At 31.4% G+C, this 20,634-nt stretch overlaps 1 protein-coding gene across 2 annotated transcripts in view; it reads right to left on the bottom strand.

The window, feature by feature from the left end:
- LOC118205606 (uncharacterized) overlaps positions 1 to 8,460 on the bottom strand; it is a 131,559-nt gene extending 123,099 nt beyond the window's left edge. For both annotated transcript variants that reach the window (XM_035377898.2, XM_035377906.2), the window contains exon 1: positions 8,305 to 8,460. In XM_035377898.2, coding sequence (XP_035233789.2) covers positions 8,305 to 8,344 — 40 coding nt within the window. In that variant the 5' untranslated portion in view covers positions 8,345 to 8,460. The remainder of the gene's footprint in view (positions 1 to 8,304) is intronic.
- Between the last annotated feature and the right edge of the window lie 12,174 nt (positions 8,461 to 20,634).

The following is a 20,634-nucleotide window of genomic DNA, read 5'->3' as shown; positions in this document are numbered from 1 at the left end:
GGAATAGTCACAGCGCATTAAATTTCTAGATCAGACGAATCGGAAGATGAAAAATGTAGTCTCAATTCCAAACTTACGATCCGAGTCCATCACATGAAGAAGGATTTACCGACGAGGTTGCATCGTCTAACGGACTGAGATGTTAAATCTGAACCTGTGCACTGAAATACCTCGCATCCTTCTAGAAAATTTGCCAATTAAAGTCAAAAGGCAGGTACACAGGACTTGTAGCCTAATTGATTACGTTAACTTAACAAGACTTGTGATAAGGATATGAAGGCATCCAGGACCCGCCGACCAGTTTGCCCTTTTTTAAACCACTTTGATCGAAACAATAGTTAGCAATGCCAGCAGCCATCTCGTTGGCACGGGATTGAATCCCAGATAAAGCATAGATATTTGTACATGTATAGTGTCTTTGTAGCACAGGCATAGTTAAAATTACCAGATGAAAGTTTCCACTAGAGAGACTGATCGTAAAGAAAGAGGGTACAGAAGATTACCAGCTCCGTCTTCCGGGGTCTTTTCCATTGAAATTGGGAAAAGAAGTCTTCCAACTCGTTCTGTCACCTATAGTGCCCAGACCCCTGACGAACAACAGGCGCTATCTCTTGGTTTCTTGGCCACGAAAAAAGTTCATGGACTTCATCTAGCTAAGTTTGAGATCAGAAGAATGCGTAACACCAACAGCTGTCTTTCTCGGGTGCCTTATGACTTGAATCCAGTTCTGGAAAGTAGGCTAGAGTTCCTGTAGTAATTTTATAAAGATTCTCTTTCGTGAGATACCGAAAACAAGACATTTTCCCGTGAAGATGAGTGCAGTGACTGCAAAAATCTCAACGCCGCCACTGACCATAAAGCTTTAATTTTCTTCTTGACATTTTTCGTTGTAAGATTCTCTTCTAAATCGTAACAGGATTTCTCTCATTCCATGTGGAACATCAGTTTTAGACTTAGATACACCACTCCAAGGATTCGACGCAAATAAAGAAAGTAAGCGAAGAAATAAAAATCTCTCCCGATTTTTGAGTGGGTCATAAATGTCACTGCAAGTTAAGAATTTTTTTTTTAATGAAGGAGTTTTGTAATCTGATGATCTTTAAGTAATAAGAAAAATGGTTTATTTGCAAAAATTACCAAACTGAAAACATTATTATTATTAAAAATAAAGCCTGAAAAATAATTAATTTAACTAAACTTCATTACTCACAGCCAAAATTCAGGAATACTTTAATTAATTAATTAAACTAATTATTATCATTTGACTTGTCATGCGTATCACTAAAAGCATGAGCTCCGAATCGACATAGATATATCACCATAAAAACTAAGGATTCGATTAGATAAAAGAGCAAGATTATTAATTTTCTTAATTATAATTTAATAGAAACTGAAACAAAACTAGTAATGATTAAAGAAAAGCTTATTAAAAAGTGTTAGAAATGATCTGAAAACTGCAGATTTCATAGCCAGTGAGAAATTAATATTTAATTTAAAATTCTCTTATGCTGTCTTCTTTAATGAAAATGCTACGTTGTATATAATTATTTTCGCTTAATCAGTTTCATTTATTTATCAGAGCATTCAGAAAGTAACGTTTTGAAGACAGACATGCTGTTGCGTGTTTCCTATTGCTCCAATAATTTAACCAAATTTCACTTATACGCTTCAAAAAGCATTAGATTCTTGCACAAGTTATCACCCGGTTTTGAAACATGGAATAATATTGGAGGGCTATGACTTGTTTTATATTTTAGCTTCAAATGTATTCTTATAAAGAAAATCTTAGTTGAGGGCATTACGAAAAGAATAATGCATTTAAGAAGCTTGAACTTCAAGCATTAAACTGAGCGAAATTTTCAGCAATTCTTGTAATTGACTGTTCGAAAATCAGAAAACTACGTGAGATAAAATACATATTTGCCACGATAATATATATTCATAGTTTTAGATACCTATTTATTTCGAGATTTAAATGATTGTTTAATAAAATAATGAATATACTAAAATAATATCACATATCTTTTAACTAAAAAATAAAATAATGTTCTAAATTGTTTGTTCTAAATAATATTGTTTTAAATACTACTGTTTTTTATAAATGGTATTTCTTTTCAGTTTCAATATCAGGATTAGTTTCAGCTAAATATATATTTAAGTGCTATAATTTGCTATTTGTGTTTAAGTTTCTAGAGACATCAGGTATTTTTTGAAAGCGGGAGAGATGAAAAATGAGCAATTCCCTGACCACAACTCGAGCCACGGACCTCTCGAATACGCGCCGAGCATGCTGACCACTACACCACAAAGGCATGCTAAGAAGGCGAAAGAAATACCTTATATCATCCTCCTTTTAAAGGGCGAATGGGACTCCTAACCCCCAGTGGTGGAGAATCATCACCAACTACCACTTTAGTTCGGTCACCACTGTAGAAACATTAGGTTATTTCGAAGCAAGAGAGATGAAAAATGAGCAATGCCCTCGCTGGGACTCGAACTACGGACCTCTCGAATACGCGCCGAGCGTGCTCGCCATTACACCCCCAAGGCATGCTAAGAAGGCGAGACACGTATCTTGTTAGTTGCTGTTTTTGTATAAGAACACTGAAAGGATGCTTTTGAAGTGAAAAACTTCCAGTATTCAAGTAATCAGCGGATTATTCCTTTTAATTACCGCTTGTTTTTAGTATAACCATTTGTATATGATTGCAAAAGAAAACAGATTTAAGGATAATTCAAGTCTGAGTAAGTGACAACACTGTGTATATTTATATTTCAATATTAGTGTTGTTTGATGCTACTTAATTTAAGTATTATCTTCTTCTAGTAAATATTTAGGGTTTTCTTCTTCTTAAAATCAAAAATACTTGCGGATACACACGCTAGAATATAACAGATAATATCTCTTCAGCGTATAAACATGGAAGAAAATTTCATAGTTACGGAAGCGAAAGTCTTCTAAATTTTGATTAAAAATGAATTAACAGAAAATAATAGCTTTTTAAATCTAAAACGCAAAACCCTTCTTCTAAACGCAAAGAAAATTCTTTTGCATTTTGTCTTTGTTTTTTTCCAATTTTAGAATCCAGGAACGTTTTTTCATTATTTAAGCGATTCGGTTCCAGATGAAAGATTTGTATTAAATTTTTAATTGCATATTATTCGTTGATATTATATATTATAACACTTAAGTATTAAATTTACCATTTTATAATTTAGCGTTTTCTTATAATTTTTGAATTTCCTAGTAAATAACGAACAGATTTTTATGAACTTATGAAAAACATCAATATTTACTACACTGAGGATGTTCTTCAGTAACAAATAGTGTTGCATATTGTATCATATTATTATATTAAATGTGTCATTTACTTCTCTTAAGTGAAAGGTGTTATAGCATTGTAATACTTTAAGTACTATCTTTTCAGATATTGTGTTTATAGTATTTTAAATGGCTATGTTTCTAAATTAAGTTTTTACTATTTGGAATTACTTGAGCAAGTTAAACTTTAATATACAGAAATGTACCGTATCCACAAATGGCGGTTTAAAAATGGAAAACGCGACATTCCCTCCTAATTGAACGATATTTAGTTATTTCTTGTTGGTTTACTTTTTAACGAAAGAATTTCGCTGAAAATCACCAAAAAGAATATTTTATTCGCTTATGCAATGAAATGACGTCCTTTCAGTTTTCAGATGCATTTGTTCTAGTTCTTTATTGGCGCTCAGTGTATATTTTAATTTAAGGCACGGGGGTTGAACACAACACAGACGTCTCAAAACTGGTGTACATTGAAACTCGTGGTTGCATGGAATTCAGAAGGTCAATGTTAATCCATTTTAGCACATTGCTCGTCATGAATATCAGAGGTGATCTTCAATAAGAAGCTTATCACTGTGCCGTGGAAATGTGTTATGTTCTTTAATGAATACAGAGATCTTTTCTGAAACGTGTTTCATCGGGCATTTCTCCTTAAAAAAATTTGTTCTATATGAAAGCTTAACATTTTTTTATAATTTAAGCATTATGAAATGCACAATAGCGATACTGCATTTCTTTAATTCTAAGATATACTTTTCAGCTTAATCCCGTTTGTACTGAAAAAAAGATCTTTAAATCTAAAAAAATTAAATAAAAAAAAATATGAAAGCTTTCAGATTTGATATTATGCCCAAAGGGAGAGGGTTCGTTTACACATATACACGTTTCGAGAGCATTTGGGCTAATGTCCTTTTAGGCTAAAAATAATTAAAGACAGCATAGCTTTAGAATTTCCGATAGACAGTCTGGCGCGCCTTTTATTCCGTACAGTGTGTTGCCACTCAACGATTTCAATCGTTGAGATTCTTAATAAAAATTCGTTAAAATTTAAAAAATATGAAGCAGATGATAAAACAAATTCGAAATTCAAGATTCTGACTTCCATGTACCCATATTCGGGTGGAGGATTACATTATTCAAAATTTGATGTTTCTAGGTATCCTCGTTTTTTCACAGTTCAAGAAACATACATACACACATTCATTCTTCATTATTTAATTTCTTTAAATATAATACTGAGCGATAATATTTGGTGGCAATAATTTGAAAAATAATAAAGATTGTTTATAGTGATTAAACGCAAAATACCGTTCCAAGACTAATAGCCTTTCGGGCTGACGCCTCTTTGGCAATATATATCTCCCCTTGGACAGATAGTCATAGAGTGCTTTGCTATCTATATACTATATATTATATACAAAGAAGAATGTCTGTGTGTTTGTTTGTTCGCGATTAACTCAGTCACTACTGTAGCTATCGGCACCAAACTTCTTACAATTCTTTTCTGGGTCGTTTAAAGGTCGAAGTCCACTTTCTTCCAAAAAGAAATAGCTAAAATCAGAGATATTAATTAAAAACTCGAAAAAACAATAATTTTCGCCTTCATTTTCCCCAGTGGCAACAGTCTCGCAAGCTGGAGATGAAAATCTGCTTATTTCGAAAGTTGTTGCCACTGCTCGCTTTCAAACTCTACAGTTTGTTAATAAAAATTTCGAAGTTTAACGATGAAATAAAAATAGCATTGCCAAACATTAAATACATTATCCCCGATTCCAAAAAATTCGTGGGAACGCATTACGGCTATTCCCATCTTCGTACGACTTTAATCAGCCGAAATATTACTTAAAAACTCTGAAAGCGCTAATTTTCGCCTTCATTTTTCCGAGTGGCAACAGTTTCGCGAGTTGGAGATAAAAATGCTTTATTTTGAAAAGTGCTGCTACTGCTCGCTTTCAGATAGAAGATTTTATTAATCAAAATTCGTAATTTTTACAAAATCTATACATATAAAGAAGAATGCATGTTTGTGTGTCTTTTTGTTTGTTCGCGTTATTGATTTCTGATCAATGATGATAAATGTTTCGCAACATTGAATCGACTGAACTTGAAGGTGAAATATTGATGGAACTTATGCTTTTACGCCCATTTGATTAGAAAGACGAAAATCATTAAAAACTGCGTGCCATTACTGCTTATATAATGAGAGAGAATTAGCTCAATTTTCTATCGAAATTTTTTATGTGGGTTCCATATCGCCTCAGAATAAAAAATGTATGACCGCGAATTGTATTTTTTGCATCCTTATTAAAGAAGGATTACAGCTATATCGTTCTCTCTGCTGTTAAATGCATTACTCTGAATCTAACTTAACTATCATCGGGTACTTCCGCTAATAAGATAATAAATAACAATATAAAGAACTGGTATTTTTGAAAGTTTCAGGTTGCAATCTAACATCTCAGGTAAGATATTTTTTCTCAATAGGTAGGAAAAAATTAAAAATTCAAAAAAATTGAGATCTTTAATAAGATTTATAAATATCAAAAGAAAAAAAATCACACAAATATTACGCTTGTATTCTGAATAAAAATAATATGTACACTTGCCTCAAAATTAAATTTTTATTGTTGAATATAGTTCAAACCCGCAAAAGAATTTCAATTTCGGCTTTCTTTTTACCTTTCTTTTTTAATCGCAAAGTGGTGTGGAAGAAGAATATTAAAGATTTAAAATTAATATTGTCGATTGAATAAAATTATAAATAGTCTTCTGATTTATATATTACTAGCAGCTACACGGACAGCGTTCGTCTGGCTTTTAAATGTACCAGGAAAATGCCTGAAGGGAACACCAAACGTTAAATTTAAAAACTGCGCAGAATTTTACTCTCCAGAAAAAACTTCATTAAAAAGAAAGACCACAAATTAAAAAAATAATGTGTTACATATAACAAAATTACAACGAAATAAGCAATAGCCCTTAACACAAACATTAATTATACTAATAAATAAATTAACCAACTTTCCGTTGCCTTCTCTCGACAAACGTCCAGTATCCAAGAGAAATATTAAATTTAAAAACTGCACAGAATGATCGATCGCCCTCATTTTTCCGAGTGGCAAGAGGGCTGATTTTCAACAGTCAGCAGTCCAGTATACAATTGAATGAAAAACTGTTACCAAAACCACATTTCTAAAAGAATGAATCTATTCAAAATGATGCGATAAAATCGAAATGATAAAATAAAAAACAAATCTGATTCGAATTTTGAAAAAATTTCTTCGAGGTGCACTGGCTCTTGTCTAGTTGCACCTATATACCAAATTTCGTAGCCCTGGGTCTATTAGCTTACGCGCAGCATGGACGAAAGACAGACTCTTTCTTTTATTATATGTAGAGACTACAGAATTTCATTCTTAATAGTTTATTATTATTTTTAAAACAGACGATATTGCGCACAAGAGCTATAATTAGAAATTTTACAGTCAGCCTATTATAGGGTGTTAGAATCTTATTTCATTTATTATATAGTATAAAGTATTTGTTGTTAAAAAATATTACTAAGAAGTCCAGGTAAAATGACTTTTTTTTCAATTTCTGTTAGTCGATAACAGATAGATTAAATTTGAGGGATCTTACATTTTGCCGAATGGTATTAGACTGGAATGAAAAGAGGAAGAATGCATTTACAGTGAATCAACGCAAAAGCGTATTTCGAGACTTTAAAGCTCTTTTGATCTAAAAAACGCATAAAAATTACTCTTTAAGTCATTCAATTTGTTATGCTGATGAGCAATACGCTTTTATTATATAGATAATAAATGAAATATTTTGTATTTTTTAATTCACAATACCTTTCGAATTATAATTTGTACAGAACTACAGTGCTTAAACGGTACAAAATATGAGTTAATCAACTATTGGCTCTTATTAGTAATGTATCTATCTGAAAAGTCAAAATTTACAGGAGTTTCTGCGAAATAGGTATGGATATTGGATGTTCTAAACCTAGTGTAAAAGGATTAAAATCATCAATACGAAAGGAATTCAAATGTAATTTAAATTTTCTGAGATTCTGAACTGTAAAAGGGATTTAAGAATTTGGATTTACGACATCGAATATTACTCAAAACTATATTTTTACAATAAAGATGTATATGCTTTTGCACACAAAAATTATTGCTATTTATCATCTGATGTAATATTAAAACAGTTCTATGAAATCGCACCTATGCATAAACTTGTAAAATTCAAACTTAATAGGAATCAGGATAGAAAATGTAAATAAAGTTAGTAACCGATTAAACAGTAAATGAAGAACGCAGGTATATTAAAATGTTTTTGAATGATTATAAAAATTCTATAATATCTTCTATAACGCATCGAAAATGATAAGTGTTAAATAAAAGCTACCCCATGCACTTAATTATTATTTTATTCTATTTTTTATCAGGTTATAGTATTATTTACTTTTTATTTCTTTTATGTTACTCAGTTATTTTTTTCACGCTCTCTTTCTTTCTCTCTCTGTATATGGAAAAACCAAGTGTGATATTCTTAAAAATAATATTATTGAAGGGGGAACAAACAACCTCTTAGAAACATTCGAAAACACTTAAAACATTACAAGTATTTCTTACATTAAAACTCTTATAACATTCTTATGAAAAACTCTAAAAGTATTATTACAAATTGTTTTAATATTAAAACTCTTATGAATACTATTAATTAGGTGTTTTTTAATATATGAAAATCAAATGTAATAATTATGAAGCGAAGCGTATTTTTTCAAGATGAAAAAAAATATCCGCAACATTGGTTTTCCAAAATTGGTATCGTAATATTGCGATAATCCACGTAACAAAATTTTAATATAACGCATGGAACACAATGATGCAACGTACAAAGAAAAACGTAGCCCTGCTATCTTTTCTGTACATAGTAAATATTCTAAAAATGACATATAAAATTAAACTGACCTTTTGATAATAAATTCACTAAAAGTATCCACAAGAGCATTTTTCACGGGTTGAAAACCACAACACCGTTCCTTACAAAGCCGCGTTGCAAGAACCGCTCATCTTTTCTGAGAGCTCAAACGATATTGCGGGGAAAAGTTTCTCGTTGCGCTCGTGACGTCAAAACCCTCCGCCAATGAGATGACGAGTTTCGAAACGGAGCAAGGATTTGCTCTTTTCGCCGTAAGAGAAATAGATTTATACGTTAAACAATAAGAAATAAAAATAGAACTCGAAATATAAACACGCAACTTTAAGTTAAGACTATTAAAAACATGCTGTGTTGTAGAGTTTCTTTAGAATGGTCGAAAAAAATTTTATTTTGATGTCGGTCATAAACCCAGTTAAATACTCATCATTCGAAATGCGACTTCTAATAATCTCACTTATTTTTTTTGTCCGCAGACAAATACTTTTCCTCTTGTTCTTAATCACTTTAAAATGTGCTTTGATATGAATTCCAGAATGTTAAAAAAAACTTTTTTTTTTTTGGTGCAACAAAACATTGTTGACCTTGATATCTTTGATCATTTTCAATGGCATACTTTCCCCTACCTTATAAAAAGTCTTATAAGAAAACTATTTAACTGGTACCAAACAGTTCAGTAAATTCAGTGTTGCTCTGAAATATAAGTCAGCAAGAAAATCATTCAAATACATTTCCCTTCTCTTTTCAAATTTAAAAACTATTTCACAGTTGTCAGTTAACGTTACTGCTGTTGTAATCAAATATTCTTTTTAAACAAAATTTAAAAAAGAGGGGATGATGGGATACGGATAGTTGAGAATTTTGAATTGCTGTAGAATTTTATTCGTTATCAATAGGTTTTGCTTCATCTAAAACGAAACTTGTTGATAACTAATAAAAAAAAAACTGATACAGGGTGTTAATTAGAATTAGAAACAAATTTTGTAGTTGAGCATGGCATTAAAATCTTTGACATTAGAAATTTTCTTAATAGAATCTCATCAAAATTTTTGGTTGTTTGCTTTATGATAAACTAACAGCTCGTGCAATCAGCTGCCTAAATTTTGAATTCCATTATTACAAAAAAGAGAAATATGCAATGATTTTAATAAGCTCATTTAATGTAGTTTCTTAGATCCAGCTAGTAATTACAAATAATAAAGATGAAAAATAGCGTTTATTCTTCTTTTAGTTTGCTAATTAATAATATATAGACTAAATCTGTAAGAAAAAATTAATGTGTTACCCTTTGCCGAATGGCGATATAGTCGTGCGAGTTTGTTAATCATTAATAGATAGATTAAATTTTAACGTTAAATATCTTACGCTTTGTCTAATGGCTACATACTGGCTTGTGAAAGATAAAAGTATTTTATTTCTAGAAATGGTAGCATAATTACTTTTAAATTGTCGAATTTGTTGATAAGTTTGTGAGATAACTATATTACACTTTGCGGAGTGGCAACACACTGTCACGCCGAACATTGAGTAGTGACAATACATTGCTTTTAAATCGCTTAGTTTGTTAATAAAAAATCACTAATTCGCCCAAAATATGAAATAAATAAAGGCCAAATTCGAAATTCAAAATTCGGTCTTCGATTTTGGATGGAGAACTACATGTGTTCAAAATTCGGGGACTTTAGGTGACACCGTTTTTCTACAATGCGAGGAACATACAGTACATGCATACATACATGTATACTTATTATTCATTATTTAATAATAGAAAAACATGGATTTCTGTTCTTAGAAATATCCTCTCTTTTCAGATGTGGTTGGCATAGGTTTCCTTGTATTTATTTTAGAAATATATATGCTGTGTTACTGCAATTGTTCCTAATAAGCAAAGCTTAGTTTATAATGTTATAGATTTGAAAGAAACACGATTGCTATTATAAGTTTCGCTGCTAGGAAAATTATTTTTAATTAATTTGAATATTTCATAATCTTTAAATGCAATTATTTTATTGAATAATTTGTCAGCATTTCATTGAATAATTAATCTCTCATAAAAATTGCTTCGGAAGCTAAATTGTCATAGTCATGTTTACTTTTTATACTATTTTCAAAATGTGGTTCATTTGAAATTCTTCAGATGATTTAATTTTACTGTCCATTTTTAATGTATGAAATGCAAATGGAATAGGAATCCATAAATTACTTTCAAATCAGCCTTCTTCTTGACCTGACGAGTTCCTTAAAAAGGTATATTCAGGGAACACGATTATTTTTAGTTATTGAATACTATGTTTCTTTTGGTAGCACCAAAACATCTTCATGATATTGAGAAGCTATACGATTCTTGTCAATTATAATTAGATGTTTATTTATTACAAGCGAAGATAATTTTATATTATATTATAAAAATCATATTATAATCTTATTATTAGAAAATATTTAAAACATCTTATATTAGGAAAGACGAATGTGCAGTGGACGCAATGTATACTATTTATATGTGAGACATGAATTCATGAAAGTATCCGAATGATTTGCGACGAATATCTTTACATGTAAAATTATTCACAACAGTTGAATGAGTTTTTGGCACACAAGAGTTCTAATTCAGTGTCTGAAAACATTAGAAAATATCAAAATGGTTAGTTTAATTATTCTTTATTTCGATGCTGTGAATGGCAAAGATTTGCAAAACATTTTAAAATAGATTCTTACGTTTTAAGACTTTTATTTTCGAAAGCAGGTAAGATGTAAGTTTTGTGTTTCAAAATTGTGAATTTTGAGATTCTAACATTAAAATTAATAAAATGGCATAAACGTTATTATTATGATCTAAATTTATGATTTGCATTCTGTGAGCCCTTTTGATGTTAGCTTTAAAATATGAGATGAATGACCTTTGAATAATGAGTTGCTTTCTTTACGTATTATTTATACTTTAGTTATTATTCTTAGAATTAGTATCTTGATTAAGATGATTCAGAAAAGTTAAGGGGGAAAACTGGTGAAGAAAAAATTTATATAGCATGCACATACACCTGCAGCTGGAAGCATTCAAAAAATAATAATTACATGCTTTTTTTAATCTATAAAAAAAAAGGCCCTCGGAAAAAGAACATAAATAATATGTTTTGTTTTATATAATTTTATGCTTTTTTGTTAATATTAACTATTAAAACAATTAATTAATTAATAATATTAGCTATTAAAATGTTTGTAACCTCGACACCGGTTGAGATTACAAAAAAGTATTACGAACATAAAAAAAAATATATATATTATGTTTAAAAATATGCATGTGTAGGGATGAAAATAAAACTATATTGACATTTCTCTTTCAAACCACTACAGAGGCCCTCATCTGATCAATGTTTATGTTTACAAGAAATGTCGATATTGTGTAAATACGCCCACAAGAAATGTTTCCAAAAATGTGGGTTGTAAAAATCAATCTGAGAGAGATCATTGAGCATAAAACATTTTAGTTCTGTCTGTGCGTTCGGATGGGTTGAGCAGTCGATAAAGTTTAGTTCTCTCGACGAATTAATCTCAATATTAAAACATCAAAAAGTATTCGAGGTAACTGGGGACTCAAAACAAGGGCTGAGCATTGACTAGGACACAGGTCCGTTGGTTGGTCATTTTGCTTTAAAGCATTATTCGATTTATTAGAAATTTGTGAACGTATTTACACAATATTTACGAACCAATTTTCTGAAGCGACACGCTACATTAAAACATTTGGCTGCCTTCAGGATCTGGGCGATCTCACGATCATAAAGTCTAGTCACTTTAACATAAAATCTTCATATCATAAATCTTTATACAAATAAAAATTTCTCGATATTCTAAATAGTCAGTTCAGCGAAATCCTGCCCGCAAGCATTATATTTTTATGAAATTCTAATTGAGATTACCTTAAATTTGTAAAACGCATTTCTTTTTAAAATTGCTTATTATATGGAAGCATATGCTAATAAGTTGATTTCTCTATCATATGTAATTATATATTTTATATATTTTTAGCCCCAAGGGGCAATTTGCCCAGAAGAGCTGTTAATTTCATTTTGGCATTTTGCGTTGAAAACTTTAAATTTCAAATTGCTGCCACTAAATATTAGAACACTGTATTATATTTAAAGAAATTAAATAATGAAGAATCTGCATAAATGTATGTATGTTTCTCGCATTGTGGTAAAACAACGGTTCCTAGTACTATCAGATTTTGAATAATGTACGTTTCCACCCGAATATGGGCATCTATAAGCCTAAATTTGGAATTTGTTTTATTATCGATTTCATATTTTGTAAAGCATTTATGAGTTTTTGATTAAGGAACTGAAAGATTACAAAGCGAGCAATGGCAATACTGTACGGAAAAAAAATATCTCCAGCGCTCGAGACTCTGTATCAGAAACTCTAAAAATATGCTCTTTTAAATATTTTGTGATATTGCTGTTGAATTTAATTTAATGTTTTAAGTGCGAAGAACATGATATTTAATAAATAAAGGTAACCACAAAATACTAAAAAAAAAAAAAAAAAAAAAAAAAAAAAAAAAAAAAAAAACCACCAATTTGGGCGTAATAAACATATAACATATAACTTTTTTTCTATGTAAAATTGTATATTGAAGCATTTTATCTATAGATTATGTGATCTAAGGCAAAGAATTTGAAATACAAATGTAAAGAAACCATTTGGTCATTAAAATTGTAGAGGCTTAGAATTATGCTTTCATCAGAACTTTGATTTCAGAAGGAATTTTTATATGGGATTTTGTTTTAAGATGCTTGTAAGAATTTATTTTTTATATAAAAGTATAACTTAATTTCGATTTTTAAAATTATTTAAGGATACCTGAACCCCTAATAAAAGACTTTTCCTACATACTATATTTTTTTATTATGCAACTGCACGCACACATAAAAAAGGAATGCGTACTTAATGGCTCATTCATGATATAAAGATTCAGAAGAGTTCTTCTACATCATGCTGTGTGCAATAAACAGCAGCTTTCATTTGTCCTTGTATTGAATCTCTTCATTAATTTGGGCATTAACAGACCTCTTGAACCTTATTAGACTACTGGAAACTACGTTCATAAACACGAGCTTGGACAAAGAAAGACAACATAATTTAAATATTTGGCCTTCACTTTTGTTCGCTGTGCGCCGTTATTGGTAGAAAATTTTACATGATTGTTTTCAAATGCTGATTTCCAATGAATCTAAAGCATTTATTACTGCTTAGGAAAGTATTCGATTCCGAAGAGAATCAAACTAGTTACGGCCATTATCATGAATTCTACTACAAAACTGAATTTTTTGCATTTCTTTTAAATCAAAAAAGCTACTTTTGTAATTAAAAAGGTCTTTTATAGAAAATTGAAACGTTTCAAATTTGAGATAGTCGTTTTCAATATGAGTGTTATTTTTCAATATATTTCGTGCATAATAAACTCCGAAATTTTTATCTTAAGCCTTTTTATTTTCACTAAAAGAATACAAAGAAAATGCTATGCAACTCTGCTTTTCAAGAAAAGAAAGTTAAATTTGTATTACAGTTATCACTTGACCTATGAAATATAGAATCAGTATTCTACAGAAGATGTTAGTTAAACGTACATTAAAAATTAATAATGCTCTGCTCTAAAATCATAGTGTTTCCATTAAAATAAATAAGAAAAAATCTGAAAGGTTTCAGGTTTGAACGAAAGACCAAAAAAGGATTTGTTAAAAGTTTTTACGTTCTCGCTTGAGCTCGCAGTCTACCAGTTTGATCTTGCACTCACTACTGTTAACTCATTTTTTAAATTTTTTTTTTTATTTTCAGCTTTATTATTAAGCATCATCATCTTCACACTTACACCATATACAAAACAACAGCAAAACCACAAAAATTTGAAAGCACCATAGCATTAATGCTTAGAATTCCAGATGCAGTGTTAAGTATTCGCATACATTTTTCTGTTTTTTCAGTCTTTTCTCAATTCATTGCATCAATATTCAGTTTTCTTAGTAAGATGGCTTACAATTTTTTTTTTTTTTTTTTTTTTTTGTATTTTTACTTTTAACGTTTTGTATGTTAACTTTTATTAAATATCACTTACGCCGCATAAAATTCAACAGCAAAGCCACAAAATATTTAAAAACAGAATCTCTTTAGAATTTCTGATGGACAGTCTCGCGCGCTAGAGATAAAAATATCTTATTCTGTACTGTGCTGCCACTGTTCGGTTTCAAATCGTTGAGATTGTTAATAAAAAAAATCATCAATGTTTAAAAAAAAATAAAATCTCAAAACTTTCAAATTTTATATTACGCCTAAATGGACATTTTTTTTTCCATTTAGCCACGCATACACATTTCGAGAAAATTTTGGAATAACACCACTTTGGGCTAAGAACATTTAAGAGCAACCTATCTTTAGAATTTTCGATAGACAATCTCGCGCTCTAGAGATAAAACGTTTTGGTTTGGTTTGGTTTATTAGATTACGGCAAAGCACTCGAGGGCTATCTGCCTTAAGGGAGAGATGCCTTCGTGGAGGACGTTTTAAGGGAAACTGGCTCGTATACACGTTACACATGGGGAAAACCACGAAAACACCCATGCAGCCAGCCCGTTCGCGGGATTCGAACCTCGGACCGAACTACCAGTGTTCAGCGACGTTACCGCTCGGCCGCTGGTGTGCCAATAAAAATGTTTTATTCAGTACAGTGTTGCCACTGCTCGCTATAAAATCGTTGCGGTTCTTAATAAAAAATTCATCAGAGTTTCACACACAATATGCGAGAGATAATAAAACAAATTCGAAATTCAAAATTTGGGCTTCCAGGTGCCCATATTCGGGTGGAGAACTACGATTTTCAAAATTGATATCTCTAGGTACCGTCGATGTTTCTCAATGTGAGAAACTTGCATACAATCACGTAGAGTTTTCATTATTTAATTTCTTTAAATATAATACAGGGCGATAATATTCGGTGGCAACAATTTGAAAAGTGATTCAACGCAAAATGCCGTTTCGAGTCTAATAGGCCTTCTGGGCTAACTCCCTTTTCTGTTAAAAATATGAAAGAAATAATAAAAAATATAATGTGATTCTATGAAAGTATTAAATATTTTTAATTAAATAGATCCGGCATTAAATGCATTTTTTTTATTTAAATCCATCCGATTCAAAATAAGAAACGAATATTCTTAAGAAGTGGATCTGTTGTATTGAAATAGCTTGGTTTGTTAATCCATAACAGACGAATTCAATTTGACAGAAAAATATCTTACATTTTGCTGAATGGCAGCAAACTCAGATGAAAAGCGAAAGGACGCTTTTATAGCGATTTGATTCAAAATTCCATTTCGAGACTAATTAGCCGTTTCGGGCTAAGAAAATAAGACTGCCATGTTGTAGTTTGACTAAGTCAAATCTTCTTAGACTTTTGGAAATTTAATTTTATATAAAACCTTTGCCTATGAATATAATTAAAAATTAGTAATACAGTTATCATGTAGATATTAATTTTATTGATATTAATATTTACTCCATCGGTATTATTATACTAGTATAAGCATTATATGGTTCTACACTACTATAAAATGCCATATTTTTAAAGCCGTAAAGATTGTCTGGTGACTTATCGTCCCATCTTAGCTTCTAATTATGATAATCACAAACTTTAACTGAATATTTAAAGTAAACTCTTTTATTAACTTGAGGGTTCTAAGAAACTGAGGAATATGACTGAAACGATTTCCACAGCTTGAGGGTGATGCAGAACAAGTGTTATATTATTTAGAGGTACCTTTACTATTCTTAAATCTTTCAATTTAAAGTTCTTACAAACAGTGAATTGTTAATTATTTGAAACATAAATTAGTGAACTCGTATCGCATGGAATGGCAACAGATGCGAAAACAGATATTTTGACAGACGTTGCAGTTGATTGATGTGATGGCAAAAACGATTCGACGACGGTCTGATAACAGCACAGAACATAATGCGAAAGCTAGAAAAACTATGAAGTCATTTCAAATATTAAAAGCTAACTAAAAAAATAAAAAAATTAAATTAATGTAATTTAAAAATATTTTAAATTAAAAAAACATTTCTTATATTTCATAAACAGCTATGCCTTTTCACTTTCACAAATATTTTTCTCGAAATCTATCAAAATGATTTTTATGCCAGATATCGATTTTCTCGAAAAGTGGCAGATATTCACCTGGAATGCAATGCAGAATATTTTCAGTGTCTTCGTTTATTTTATGACGTGTTAGAATCTTTGATAAATACACTTGGTTTTGGGGCTTTTAGATCCTTCCAAAGAAATAACTCTGTTTGCACGACAAAATGGTTTCTTTGGAAACAATCCTTTGGACATGACGTGATCTCAAAACAAGCAATAGATCTCACAGCTCGCTTCTTTAGCTTTGAAAATATACAGAAATTACTTGTTTTCTTGACTACATATTTATTTATCTCTGTAGAATGAAACAATTAAAAAAAAAAAGGTGATTGCTGTGGTATCTGTGGTTTCCAAAGATTCAAACTGTGATCAACAAAGCAAAGATCTGTGGTTCTCAAAGAACAAATTATATAACAGTATAAATAGCATTCTCGTTTTCTTTATTTCAGTATGTCAAATTTTCCCGACCACTACAATCAAAATAGAAATTATGGTATATTTTTTCTTTGTCAGCAAGGCTTTGACATTTTCACTCTCAAGCTTTTTTTACATGTTCTATTCGTCGCTCTTTTTTTTCCCTTTTTTTAATGTATTGAATCAGCCGCAATCGAAGTAGAAGGTGCAGGTTGTTTGATTCCTTCAGAAAAAGATAAGAATGAGGAGACACTAAAACTGCGTCGTTAACAATACAAATAAACCTTGTCCCCACTGCTTCTCATGGAAGACTTGGATATGGTGTCGAAATAGACTTAAAAGATTTCTGTTAGTAACATTCTAATATGTTTAATGGTTGCAAAGTAAAATCAGCGAACGTTCTGCTTCAAGCTCACGACTTGTTGAAACAAGTTCACGGAAATGAAATTGTGTAACACCTGTGCTCAGTTGAACTAAGCTAGTTCAGCTAGCATAAACTCAAGTTCTCGCATGTAATCTAGAGGGGAATTTTCACCACAAGAATTTCTAAACAAGAAGTACAAATATATATTCATCTTTAATTTATCCTACCTCACCCTTTGTGAAGGGTTAAATTAATATACACAGCATAAAATTAGCAGTCTCTTCTACCTGGCTTCTTCAAGTCGTTAAAATTCAAATAATTTAATAATTTAATCTATTTCTATTAGAATCTACAAGCTTCTCCTAGACCACGAGAGATTCAAATGTCCAGCTTACCAAAACCAAATCTATTCTTCCCTATAATATTTAGCTAAAAACAGTATTGGAATCACCAACAAAAAGCAAAACTTTGTAAAGAAATCCAGTAATGGAGGGCAGGTTAAAGCTCTCATGTACAGTTTTGTGCAGCTCTTCGAACATTATGAAGCTGCTTGCCGTTCAAATCTACATAGTGCTCATTCCATAATAAACTACGGAATGAGCGAACCTTGTGGCGAAATAAAGCAAATAGTAAAGATCTTAATTAAATAATATTTTGTTAGAAAATCTTAAATGCCACTTTAAAGTGCACTTATATATATGCTGTAAACTTTGATGGAAGGATTCTGTGGAAATCGCTAAATGAGTAGGATGATGATGGAATATAATTGTAGAGTTGCACGCCTCCAACTTGCACACAACCAAGAGGTGACTGTTGAAACTGGATAAATGACAGAGTCTTGCTAAGGGTTTAAGTCCCTTTTTATTCAACGTAATAAATTACAAGTGCGTGCTCTTGACGCTCACAAACTACGCCAACTCGGCGGTAAAATAAAAATAAGAACCTGAAAGAAACTAATAACAAGACTCTAACTACGAGGCTCTCTAAAAGTAACTAACCTCACCGCGTTTTACAATACCGCTGCTAATTCAGCAAACTTGAAGATCACGTTGAACGATTAACAATTCTTCAAGGCAAGCACACAGGCCGAAACGCGGGGTTCTTCAATATCTGGCTAACTACCTCCGCGCTCGTGAAGTAAGAACAGCACACCTCGAACTCGTTTCCTTTCTATTTAACTCAGAATACTTCCGCTGATAATTTGAATCCTTGCGCGTTCAACTAAAATTTACATACTCTGGCATTGGCAGTTCCAGGGGAAAGTAAGGCTTGACAGGAAAGATAGTTTAAACTTAAAATAAATGTTAGTTAAAATAAATATAAACCCTACATAATTAATAATTACTTTTAATGATGGAACTCTTCAAACAGCAAAAACGATATACTCTAAAGTGTTTTTAAAGTAGTGATTATGGATGGCTTATATGTTTTCAGGACGGATGGGATTCCAGTGAAGACGCTATTAGAAGTGATATGCCTGCGGCTTCTCGTGATGACAAAAACATTGAAAAAGTTAAGATTTTAGCCAGAAAGACAAACAATGAAGGCTAATACGTGCAACGTTTCTCTGACATATTTATTACAAAAGATCCGTCGTATACGTCTGAAATATGCAAACGAAGATCCTTCGTTTTTTCTCCATGATAATGTCCGGCCACATTTGGACTTGCTCTTGAAGCAGATCGGCAGAGGATTTTAGATCATCCACTGTATTACTGTAGCAAATTATTCATGCACCTGAAACAGCCGTAAATGTAAAATAATTTCCAGTTTTTCCAGACATTGGAAGCCATGTGATAAGGGGTTTTTCATGAGATACCAAAAGAGGACCTTTCCTACAGCTTTCAGGAACTAAAGTAGCTGTCAAAATTGCAGCTCAAACACAGACGTTGTTTTGAAGGAGCATAAAATATTTTTTTCTGATTTAGGGAAAGTTTAGGTTAGCTTTTTCAAGTGTGGGAGCAGGGTTGCTTTCGTATAGGACTTTCTAAGGGAAACTGACTAGTATTTATGTTACACATGGAAAAAATCAGGGAAACTACCACGCAGCCAGTCCTATCGCCTAGGATTGAATCCGGAGCGAACTCCCAGTATTCAGCGGTCTTAACACATTAACCTTCCCTGATTTAGGAAAGAATCTTTTTCATCAAGCGCTATTGTCATACCTTGTAATATTTCCATAATTTACAATATGTTTTTTTTCTTTTGGATGTTGATTTAGTTTACATAACCAAATTAATATATTCTTCAGATTTAACTGCTTGAAAACACAGGTAACTTTCTAATGATGTTGTTTTTCTGTTAATTATAGTATTGCGTCTTTCTCTTTCGTATGTTTTGACAGCTCTTAGATTAACCGTAGTTCTGAATTAATCGGGGATGTCGCTAGGAGCGTAAAGAAGGAGGGGAGGGGAGGGGCGGATCACTTCAGATCTCTAATTAAAGTGCTTCTGAAGAACCGTAAGTTAAATATATGTACACCTAATATATGTGCTGGCTCACAGAGAGATTTTAGCCCCGGGATAGATACTCCATAGCTGTAAATCAGCCACTGAATGTCGCCCACGTTTTTACACGGTAAATTGGGAATTTACAATATTTATATAAGAGTTCCTTTTAACAGCCTGTATGAATAGCAGTTAAATTTCTACAAAGATTCATCTCTCAGAATAATACTAAGAGCAAACCACTAGTCAACATACTTAACCTTCCAAGCACTGTTTCAATAGAAGCAAAGAAGTAGTACCAGATGTCCCTGTTACGACGGCCAAACGAGGCATGAAATTTCACTTGCGTAAGGCGTCGTAAATTACGGATGGGACACATTTTCCCGTACAACTAGAAATATACAGCTGATTTATGCCGTAATCACTTATTTTCAATAAATATTCCTTATTATTGAAAGGTTTTTATAGAAATAATAAAAATAAAAATAGGAGAAAAAATTCTTCAGGGGGTATTCGAAAAGACGTCAAAGCAAGCGAACCGTAGAACAATTTCTTGTATAGTTTCAAGATTCATTGCGATCTCGTAGGCGCATAAAGAAGAGAAATATATGGCGTAAAAGAAAAAAGTAAGTAAAGTATAAAAGACATCGGGCAGAGAGATCAAATAAAAGAAAGAAAAAGGAGCTGCAAATTTAAAGAACAAAGGGTGAGAATTCTAAAATGTATTGCATAAATTCCTAAATAAATGTTTTTTTAAATGTATTTGAGAAATCTTATAAAACAATAGTGAAGTAAAAAGAAGCATTAAGTTTATTGTAAGACCTTTGAAGTGTTTCGGTGATCTTTAAAAGCTGAAAAAAAGTGTTGATGATAATAGAAGAGTTTATCGTGAAAATTAAAAATTAACGCAAACAGAGGATGCATTCTAATTACCTTTGTAACATAG

Source organism: Stegodyphus dumicola, chromosome 9 (genome assembly GCF_044657685.1).
Source record: "Stegodyphus dumicola isolate Sdum_Otavi_A_Nest chromosome 9, ASM4465768v1".
In the NCBI taxonomy this organism is placed as follows: Eukaryota; Metazoa; Arthropoda; class Arachnida; order Araneae; family Eresidae; genus Stegodyphus; species Stegodyphus dumicola.
This window is presented reverse-complemented; position numbering and strand designations above follow the sequence as displayed.